Source organism: Opisthocomus hoazin, chromosome 1 (assembly GCF_030867145.1).
Source record: "Opisthocomus hoazin isolate bOpiHoa1 chromosome 1, bOpiHoa1.hap1, whole genome shotgun sequence".
In the NCBI taxonomy this organism is placed as follows: domain Eukaryota; kingdom Metazoa; phylum Chordata; class Aves; order Opisthocomiformes; family Opisthocomidae; genus Opisthocomus; species Opisthocomus hoazin.
This window is the reverse complement of record NC_134414.1, coordinates 18,749,136-18,760,260: the sequence shown is the minus strand read 5'-3', so window position 1 is coordinate 18,760,260 and position 11,125 is coordinate 18,749,136. Positions and strand designations below refer to the sequence as shown.

General features: G+C 42.1%; 1 protein-coding gene across 1 annotated transcript; it reads right to left on the bottom strand.

The window, feature by feature from the left end:
* Positions 1–472: 472 nt before the first annotated feature.
* BIRC2 (baculoviral IAP repeat containing 2) lies at positions 473–10,846 on the bottom strand. Its single transcript, XM_075417924.1, has 9 exons — positions 10,674–10,846; positions 7,204–9,294; positions 6,997–7,096; positions 5,716–5,794; positions 5,082–5,130; positions 3,830–4,072; positions 2,363–2,617; positions 2,174–2,215; positions 473–1,353 (listed from the first exon to the last, which is right to left on the bottom strand). The coding sequence occupies exons 2-9, from the start codon at positions 8,075–8,077 to the stop codon at positions 1,160–1,162; spliced, it is 1,836 nt and encodes a 611-aa protein (XP_075274039.1). The 5' UTR covers positions 8,078–9,294; positions 10,674–10,846; the 3' UTR covers positions 473–1,159.
* Between the last annotated feature and the right edge of the window lie 279 nt (positions 10,847–11,125).

Here is an 11,125-nt window from a genome sequence, read left to right as displayed (position 1 = left end):
TCTTCAAAATGAGTATCTCCAGTACCACTCAGAGGGACACCAGCCCAGGAGGCACTGGTCGGGGACACAGGGCAAAGACAAACAGATGTTAACTAGAACATATTTGTATCGTCCTTTGCACAACTGTCCTCACTCAATTTAGCAGTCAGTACTACTGATGGAAACATCCTGAATCCTCTAAAGAGTCAGCCTCAGTCACATAATTAACAAATAAAAGCACGTGTTTTGGCCCTTTGTAGCTAGCCAAAACTTTGATTCAATGCTGTGGCTACAATTATACTAGAAATTCAACATACTGTTAACTCCACGCACATTCTAAACTCCCAACTCAGGGGACAGATTTCCCACAATAGCAGTTGATTATAGCAGGAGATACAGAGGTTACTTTCACAGACTCAGAGGGACTTTTATTAAATTACAACTCAGATGTACAACAGGAAAGATGTACACAAATACCAAAACAAACAACATCTCTAAGTATGAATGGAAATTTATTTGCTGGTGACAAAACACTTCCCCCACTTAATACAAGCATTCTAGTCACTGCAGTCTACAGAGAAAAGCCAATAATGGGAACAGAGTAAACAAGTACTCAAGAAGTAGAAATATTTTAATTCAGTCTTCATATAAACTATTATTAACACACATTACACAAGTATCTAGACATGAACAAAAGTTTACAAAGTCCTGCTGTTCCTGCAAGTTAGCCTCTTTTCTCAAGTCCACAAGAAAGCCAGAACAGAACCAGAAGAGTAGCTGAATTAATATTAATTATTAATAAACAGAATTCTTAATGTATCTCCTCACATCCACAGGGAGGACACTCATGAGAAGAGTTATGCCAAGCTCCATTTTAGAAACTCAGCCAGAAAGCTTTTTATTCAAACTGGCAAAGGGCACACTAGTGGAACTGCTTTCCTACTCAGAAAGGAAAGCTACAAAAACTTCATCTTACTACTGAGTTAGTTTTATGACCAGAAATAGTCTTTGGCAAGGAAGACCTAGTATATTCATAATGATGTTTACTATTACACAACAGTGCTCGGGAGTTGATTTATCATCTGCTGTGCCACAATTTTCCATTCTTAAAGACACTGCTGGCTTACGCTTCAGCAGTTGGAGGATGACAGCAACAAAGACATTTTGCAAGTTTCTCTCTTTACGAAAGAAATGTACGAACTGTACCCTTTATTGTCCCCCTGCAAATGGGGCATTTTCTAAGGGATGGTGCACATTCTTTGCACACCACTAAGTGACCACATGGAATAAAAACAATAGAAACTTCTCTGTCCATGCAAACTTTACACGTTCTTTCCTCTTGCAGTCGTCTTAATTGTTCTTCCATAGGTAAACCTGGAAAAAAACATTTAACTTTTTAAGAAGCCTGAATATATGTGCAGTCCAATCAGACTATAGCCATGTTCCATTTCACCCTTTATTTCCCCATCTGTATTCACTAAATACAGATGGCAGTGAGAAATTAGTACATTTTCCAGAACTCAGAAAGTGGCACACATGGAACTGGCCTGTACTGTCCGCTTTAGGAGACAACAAACAGCTCAGGGATTGGATACCAACTGTAACTCTTGACACCAACCAATATTTACATTTTAACAAATGCTGTACTTTTCTTGCTTGATTAGAAGCACAGAGCACAGCCTGACTGATGGAACGAGCTATATTCAGGCTTGTGTACTTTTTGCAGTCTAACATATTAAACTACACGACTAAGAATCAAGCAAACTCAATTCCAAGTCTGACAAGTTTTTATCTACCCAGTTGTTGGTCAGGTTCGATCATAGGACATCTATAATGTGGAGATGATGATACCTGCTATGAAATGCTAACCTACTATTCACTGTCCAGTCTTTACCAAACGCCTGAATGAGAGCTTGTACCAGGATCAAGCCCAGCATGTGCCTAAACAGTAGAGCTCAGCAAAGCACTACCTCCTTAGGTGCAAAAGCATGTGTAAGTCGCAGGACAGAGCTGATAGCAGACAGACTTGCTTGCAAGTCTGCACATGTACTTAATTTTTTCAGTTAAGTCCATCTTACCAGAGCAAAATTAGGGAGAAGGAAAAGCATAAAACCTATTTCTTAACTAAAGTCATTTTTATTATGTTAGCTATTTGTGCCACGATGCCCTTTAAAGAAGGTAGAGTTTAAGGTACCTGAAATATCTTCCGTGGGAACATACTTCATGTTCTTCTCCACTAAAATAAGAGAAAAAAAATCCTAGTCATTTGACTAATCTATATTCAAACAGCATCTGATATTTTTTTATCTTTAGGTTGCTGTGACAGCACTGGTTAGACTTCTATAAACTTACATCCTTTAAAAAAAAACACAAACAGACATACCAAATAAATCTTTGTACAGCACAGGGTCACAATCTCGTAGACAGTTTCTGAATATGCTGGCTGCTTCATTTCCTTTCACTAAAACTGTATCTATCAGTTCCCTTGCTTGCAATGGTGTCTGAGTCTTTTGCTTAATAACATCATGCTCCAGTTCCGTTATCACTTTAGCTGACAGTAAGCTCCCGAGGATTGGAAGTACACATGTTAAACGCTGGAATAAAGCCATTCGGTTCTTCCGGATTAAGGTCAAATCATCTGGAATGCAAAGGCGATTAGGTGTTTGTTAGGAATGCACTACTCCAAGTTGCGTTTCTGCTTAATAATTGATACATTCTTTAAATTCTACTTGAAATGTGTGCTTACCACACATCATTAGCAAAGACCTCAGGAAGTATCAGTGGTATTCACATAACAAACAGACTTAAGAAAACCACACACGGGCAGTTTCCGAGCCAAAGAAACCTCCTGCTCCCATCTCTAGGTTGCATTATCTGAGGGGGATCTCGTCTAACCTCACACTAGCAAGACTTACATCCTCTGCAGAACTGGAAGGAAAAAACAACGCCTCTGTGTAACACCAGCACTAACTCACTGACAACCAACAGGTTAATCTCAGTCAGTGGCAGCCAAAACCATGTCCGAGATGTAGGTACAACTGAGCTTTCTGAAGAGGCGTCCCAACAGAATTATGTGCAAGAAAACCGAAGTACAGCACAGACTCAGGAGTTGTTGTTTTTTTTTTTTAATTAGTCTATCACAAACAACAACAAAATATCATCTCCATTAAGATTTAATGAGCTGAATCCACCAGTGCTTTTTTGATAGAACATGCAAGTAGGAAAGAAGCCATCTTAATTCAATTTATAACTAAGAAGTTTCACTCCTGCTTCACAGACTTAAAAATAGGATTTTTTTCAGGCTTCAAACTTTATATAGTATTAAAACAATAAGAAATGTTAAAGATGCATCAAATAAACACTGTTAAATAGCTGACCTACATGGCTGAGTCAGACAGAAAAGCAGACCTTTGGCCATCTTACAGAATCTACATGTGTAAAAGTTTATGGCCTCTTCTAGGAGGTGGATATGGTGGCTCACCGATTCAAGTGGCTTAAACAGCAGGCACATTTGGAAAAAAAAATTGTACAATGTGCCAAGTAAAGTATTTTGGTTCCGTTTATTTTAATAACAGCAACATAAAGGCACACAAATTTTAAAAAAAAATTGGCTTTGTTCCTGTGGAGAGAATCAGGTGATTCTGAACCCTTGGCACCTGTATAAACCTCCTGAAAGGGAATGAAACCATTCCCAGACTGCTAGTTCCACACAGATACCCTGACAATGCTTTTACAGAAGCTGATCCTAATAGCAATTAAACTAAGTCATTTAGTGAATAAAAACAATTATAAAAACAATACATAATACAAACCACTTCTGCTTTCGCTTTGATTCGTGCCTTATGCGTACCTGATGCCACTTCTTCAAATTGTCTCTCTTTCTCTTCTTCCCTCTTCTCATCTTCAGCAGTGAGCAGATCAGACACAAGATCATTAACAGTCTTGTAGTTTTCTCCAGTGGTCAAGATTTTACTTTGCACTGTTTGCTTTATTAGCCTTCTACTGAATCCCATCTCCAAGGCAGCTTTAACCACAGGTGTGTTCATCATGATTGCATCTTCTGAATGACTCTCTCCAGGTTCAAAACGAATAACTAATCAAAAAGGAAAATCATCATGCATAAAATAAACTACCTATACAACCCAGAAGTCAGACACATCGACATTACCTACACGCGCACATATACACGAATACCTAGCATTAAAAAGTTTCAATGGTTAATTGGACTGTAAGTAGTCAGTTTTAAAAACGGAAGCCAATTAATTAGATTCAACTGGATTGAATACATGGTAAACTTCAATCCACGTCAGGCCTTCACTAAAATCTAGCATAATCAAGGGAAACCGCAGAGAATTCCATTGTGTCTTAGCAGCTTTTTTTTTTATGCTTAGTCATTTCTAACATTAGCCTTGAAGAATGTCTTGGGGGGGAGGAAATCAAAATTCAAAGTTTACAGTACAAACAATTACTCTATTCCAACTCTTGATCAGTATTTTCCACTCAACTTACTAAGCACCAGACACGTGGGATTCTGACTCATCGTCCTCAACCAGCAAGGACTATGGTAGCATAACCTAGTCACCCTCTGGGAAGACTTTATTTCCACCATAACTAGAGTCCAGCTTAGCAAGACCTCAGTTTATCAGCTTGTCCTATCCTCTCCTTGACCACTGCTGCTCAACTCAGAGCATTTACCTAGCTATGTGCCTAAAAATGGAGCTGCGTAACTGCACAGCCGTGACACCCTCTAGCAACTGTTCCACCATGTTCAATATCATAGGTCAATTTAACAAATGCAAAATTGACTTGTTTTGTTTAACCCAACTATGAAACTAAAAACCACAAATACAGCAGCTGCCAAGCACTCAAACCCAAAAAATCTTCATATGAGCTGCTAGTATGAAAATAAGGAAAATCCCTTCAAGGTGCTTCCTTGAAGTTTGTCCATATGACATCGAAGCTACCTAACTTTCACAATTATTTAGAAAATCCTTATAATAGTGTTGTTTCCAAGAATTGTTAAGTAAGTTAGCTTTGGATAGTCAATCATTAAGCTTGCAAAATGCCTGAGGAAGTTTAAAAACATGCATTAATATACATACTTGGGGGATCAACGTTTTCATCTACAGGCGTGTCAGAGGTTGACAAGAGCTGTGGAACACAACAGAATTGTATCAGTATCAAAGTGCTGCTTTTCCCCCTACACACCTTTCTAACACTTTCTTCCCTCATCAACCATGCTAAGTTTTTATCTGAAAGGTATCCATTAAGTATTTTACAAGCAGTTACACAAGTCCGCAAATTTGTGCGACTATATAATCAATATAAAGTTAGTGCTGACTATGTCCATAAGGAGAAGTCTGGCTTACTCTAACAGAAGAGTCAGACAGAAATAATTCAGGCTGTCCATGACTGATTTCTGAAATAACAATTACTAATCTGCATTATTCACTGAAACTTAGACAATCAGAATTTCCCTCTCCTCTGACACGAAGGAGCTCGCTGCCTCATAATACTTTCCGTAAGCAATCCGTACAGGTTAAACTCCACTATTCCAAGTCCATTAGCCATGGTTCAGAACTGGTTTCATTTCTATGCTCAGGAAGAGCATTTACCATGTCAGCAACCCAGTAGAAATATATGCAGAAATGAGGCAGAAGGACGGACCGAACTCCCAGAAAGAACACAGCACTCTTCAACAAGGGAAAACCAAAGCTGCAGAAGAGTAAAGTTTACCTGCTCAAGAAGATGCGGGAACCTGGCCTGAACCTGACTTACAAACTCTCCTCCTTTTACACGGAGCAGATACTCACACCTGAAACGTTAACAAAATTGTATCAAGTTACACTTCCTACTTGCAAAAGGAAAAAAAACACAGAAGAATGAAACAGTTTACAGTAACACGGCATAACCTAAATACGTATTTCTCTTCCTTCAGAAGGGAAAGAGTTCTTTTAATTGGAAGCTTGATGTAGCCTCGTGTCTGGTGACACTTTGATAAAGCTTTTCCATGATGTTCAGCAATTCAGTACATTTACATACGTAAATGCAGCAGCTTTACATTCTGCCACCACTTCTAATCAAAATGGCATGTCATGAGAAGCGATACCCCGTCAGCATCACTACAAAGTGCTGTGATAAACTGTTCCTATTTCGCATCTCACCATTCTTATCTCCTATTCAAATCATGCAAATGAAGGTAAAAAAATCTAACACCGCTATCAAAGCCAGGTTTGCTTCACTAATGCAGAGTTACACCTTTTAAGTACATTTACTGACTGGCATAACGCAGAAGGAAACAAAGGTAACTTCTAACTCCACATACATCGTTCAATCCAACAGTAGGAAGTAAACTGCCCATGAAAGACCAGACAGATCTACATGAAAAATTATTAGCTTTATTGAAATGAAGTGCAGCTATTTCTGTCATTAATGTAGGTGGAGATTTCCACTGGCACAGATAGCTATTAGGTATGCAACTGCCATTTAATTATGGGGGACATTAAAAAGTTGTCATTTTTCCAGCAGAGACATATTAAACAGCTGCTGAAACCTTCTTCATAGCCTTTCTATACCTAAGAACCTAAACCACATTAGGTGAAAAACTGCTTCAAGAGCATTCAGCATGGGCACAGAATTAGACCAAGGCAGTCAGATGTTCCTTCTACTTCACTTCTCAGCAGCTTTTGTTCTCCTCAGTCTGCTTTGACCGCTTCTCTTAGACAAGTATGCTCATTACTAATGCAGCCTCACTTGCTAACAGTGATTTGGGGATGCACATAGCTTTAAATTATAAAGTGGAAAGCATTAAGTATCATGCTTAATGAAGAAATTTTTAATTAAGGCCACCTTAGCACTTCAGAGCTTTTAAGTAGAGGTACGTGAAATACATCCACATGAAAGAGTTGAATTTGTACATCATACGGTGAAGTTAAAACTATTAAGTGCAGTACATATCTGTCAAAATTTAAGTATTTAAGGATGTGAGCAAATAACAATAAAGATTTTGCAAGTTACCTTGGAAACCACTTTGCATGCTCAATCCATGGATCATCTCCAGATTCCCAGCACCTTAACCCACCATCACAGCAAAAACACTTGACATCATCATTACGGCCTTTAAAAAAAAAAGGCAAAATGTCTATCAAACAGTCACAAAATTTATGTTAAAGTAAATGCCAACATAGCAATATGAATAACACCAGAGATGTCAGTTTCTCTTACCCACGTAGTAAAAGCCCGCATCTGCAAGCTGTTCAGGCTGAACTGGAATTCTAGTTGGCCAATTTATGAACGTCTTAACGCGTGCTTCATGGGTTTGCATGCTCACATTTGAAACATTGAAATTTGGCTGGTCTCGGGTAAGGCTTTCCACAAAAGGGCAGTTAGGAAAGTGTCTCCGATGTTCTGACACAGCATTATCTTTTGGTTCCCAGTTACTCAGCTGACCACCACAGGTGAAACAAGCAACTTTGTCTGCTGTCCCCAAGTAATACAGCCCGGCCTTTGCCAGATCAGTGGGCGAGAGAAACGTCAGCGGCCATGAGTGAAAAGTGCGTAGCCTAGCGTCTTCTGTGCTCATAGAAGGATTGTGAAGTTTAGGTCTCAAGAACGAAAGGTCTTCAACTGCCCTAGTAGTTATTGGGTCTTGAGGAAAACTGGAAAAAGAGCCACTGAAACATCCAACTTGTTCTGAACTTGTAGAAAGTGTTATGGAATGTAGAGATGGTGAGAGACTGCTTGCGCCCAGGGGCGAAAAGGCAGAACAAGAGTACAGGCCAAGGTTGTTAGCTGAAAGCATGTCCTGAACAAAACTGCAGCTAGGATACAGCTGTTTATGTTTTTCCATTGTGTTATCTCCTGGTTGCCAGTTGTCCAATGTCAAGCCGCAGCTGAAGCACTTCACTTTATCTTGCACACCGGTGTAATAAAACCCAGCCCGGGCAAGACTTCGTTCCGACACCGGCACATTAACAGGGAAAGTTGAAAACGTCGACATTCTGTAGAGTTCACAGGATAAGTCATACTTCAGTTCACCACACAAAGCACTCTGCGTCATGATGCTAGCCAAGAAAGGGCTATTTTCCATTATGCTCATAATGGACTATTTTTGGAAGAATGGGACAAGTCTTCCTCTGGGAGGTAGTTGTGTGCATTAAAGGCAATTCGGAATAACCCCTGCCTGTACAAAAGTAAGAACCTGAAAATGAAACACTTTAGTGTGCAACTTGGAATGCACATGTGAACAGAATTAGCCTCATGATTAACAGCCTTTAAACATTTGGGAAGTTCTTGTACTTTAGTTTACACAACTGCTTTCAGTGCAAAAGCTGCCCCATCCCATTTTGACAATTGAAGAAAGCACGTCAAAAAGGACCTTCCCTCGAATCGTACAGGCATCACATGCTTTCCTTGTCCGGTGTACCTGGGAGAGCAGTGTCAGTTTGTCAGGCTAGTGGAGGTGGGATCCAGAGGGGAAAACCTCAAATGGGTTTATTAAAATCCTTTGTCAATAAAGAAACTAAAATGGCGGGCAACTAAAACAACATTATTTTTAACCAGAACATATGTTAAGTGTTTTAAGAACTATTTCACCCTAGACAGCTGATAAATATGCAGCTTATACACATGTAAAGATTTGAGTTTGTAAACCTCATTAGGAGGCTGAAAATAATGGTTTATCAAGCTCCAAAGGCATACAAAAAAAATGCCCCTGAACTGACATTACTGAACTGATCTATTTGCTACTGCCAGACTTCCAAGAAAACTCTCAACTTCTGCCTGCTGTTGTAATAATTGTTAAGATTGAAGAAGTTAGCTTATACTCAACTTCACATATATCAAATATTCATCTATGAGATAAACAAATCCTATACGCTGTCTCTGACAAGGACGAACCGCCTTAATTAACAAGCCTGGAATAGCTCCAGGCTTTTCTGTCTATAACATTGTCAGCACAGACTAAACAGAGCATTTCGGTTTTAACCTGGTGCCTTAGTCACAAGTACAGAGTTATCAAATTTAACATAAATGAATTGCCTTGTGTCGGGATATTCTAATGTTTTATACTGTTGGATTAAGTTTTTTATGTATGCCATGTTTATGGCATACAGAATAAAATTGAATCCTCAGATTAAAAAGAAAAAAAAATTTGAAGCTTTAGTTTCTTTATTTGTGTACAGAACTACCTCCCAGAGTTCAGACTAAAGTCCCTTCTAAGGTGCCTACGCCTCCATATTGATACTGACTGTTCTCAAGAAGAAACTGTAAGTATCTATAGTTTCAATCATTTAATTCTTTGGGGTGGAACAAAACCTGTAAGGAAGAAAGAGAGGAGTGTTTCAGAATATACAAAATGAAGTGCATGTACTGCCTATACAAACAGAAACTAGACGAACTGAAACATTAAAATCTCAATGTAAGCACTTTTTTTTTATGTTAGTCAGAAAATTTCAGGGCATGAACTTTACATACTGTCACATGGAGTGGATTTTACAGACTTAATTTCCCTGTTACTGACACATATGCAAAACTGTTTAATCCATAAGCAGAACTTTTCTGGCAGGTGGATGAATCGAGCTGCTTGATCACAAGCTGTGTAACTAAAGGTAAGATCTTTTACTAAAGAAGCTGCATCCATTTAAATGGGTTTAAGCCTGCAGATTCTCAAACAATGAAGATCTAGTTTTATTACACTGACTTAAATTAAGAGTACTGGAATTTCTTATTTAGGTAACTCCAATGATACTTGAAGCACAGGACATCAGCAAAACTGAACTTCACCAAAAATTTCAGGTAAAAGCAAAGACAAAGTTCAAAAGTTTTTCAATGTACAACTTTATGTTTATTCATATATACAAGTGCGTTTTGCAGCGTCAGTTCCCAAAAAGTTCCTCCAGGAAAGACTCAACACAGATATACTTGTCATGATGACACAGCCTTAGAAAAATCACCTGCTGGAAAACAGCGGAGCATTCCCTACTCATCTCAACAGCTCTCAGTAGATTTGTTCTTAATGTGGTCACACTACTACTAGCTTCTTAATCACAGAGGCCACGAGCTACAAATGCCTCACACCGACCTGCTCCTCTAACACAGATGGTGGGACGATGCTATCAGCACAAGCCAAACGTGAGCCCAAGAAGTTCAGCCAGCTTCCACGCCAAATAAAGTCCGACAGCTCAGAGTAAATGTCAGAACTACCACAGCAAACTGAGACCTCGGGCTCCCGAAACACTCAGGACCACCTCAACCCGGGACCACTTTCTGCCGAACGCTCTCCTTCCAACGCCACCCTCCGCGACAGCCCCGCATACCCTCGGTTTCCAGCCTCACGCCACCGCCCTGCACCACAGGCCTGCTGTCTGCCGCTCTCCTGCGGTGACACCACGTCCCGAGCAGCGATATTTACAGTTCAGCAGCCTCAAAACTCAACTTAGCACTGACATGGGATTAATACTGATTTTATTCGCACCCCGCGCACCGGTATCCGCCAGCCCCGGCCCCCCCTCCAGCGCCGCAGGCCGCGGCCCGGGGCAGCTCAGGCCCCGAGGCCGGGGACAGGCGCAGCCCCCCGACCGGACCCCACGCCCTCCCGCCGCCCCCTCAGCCGGGCGCAGAGACCCGAGCGGGCCCACGCAGCAGCGCCCGCCCGGCAGGGCCCCACCAGGCCGCACCCCCCACCCCGTACTCACGGTCTCCGGCCGAGCCCCCCGCAGCGGGCGGGCCTGGAGCGCGCCCCGGCCTATATGCCGTGCCCGGGACGGGGCGGGAGGGGAGCGGGGAGCGCGGCCCCCGCCCGGCGCCGCCCCTGCCCAGGAAACTCCGCGCCACGGCCCCGGCCGGGAAAGCCCCGGCGGCCGCCGAGCGCATGCGCGGCCGGCCGGGTGGGCGGGGCCTGCCCTCCCTCGGCCCCTCCCTGGCGAGCGCCTCCGCGCGGCGTCGGCGGCGCGAGGGGCTGTGCGCGCTCCTCGGCCCCGGCCCCTGGCGCTCGCTCAGGGGGCTGCGCTGAGGTGGGGCGGGGACGGAGGCCCCGGCTCCCTCTGCGGGGACGCTGGGTACTTTCCCCTCCCGGCCGGGGAACCCCGCCAGCGGAGCGGGCTTCCCCCGCCGGCCCGGCCCGGGGATTTCCAGCCGGGCGGGAAGG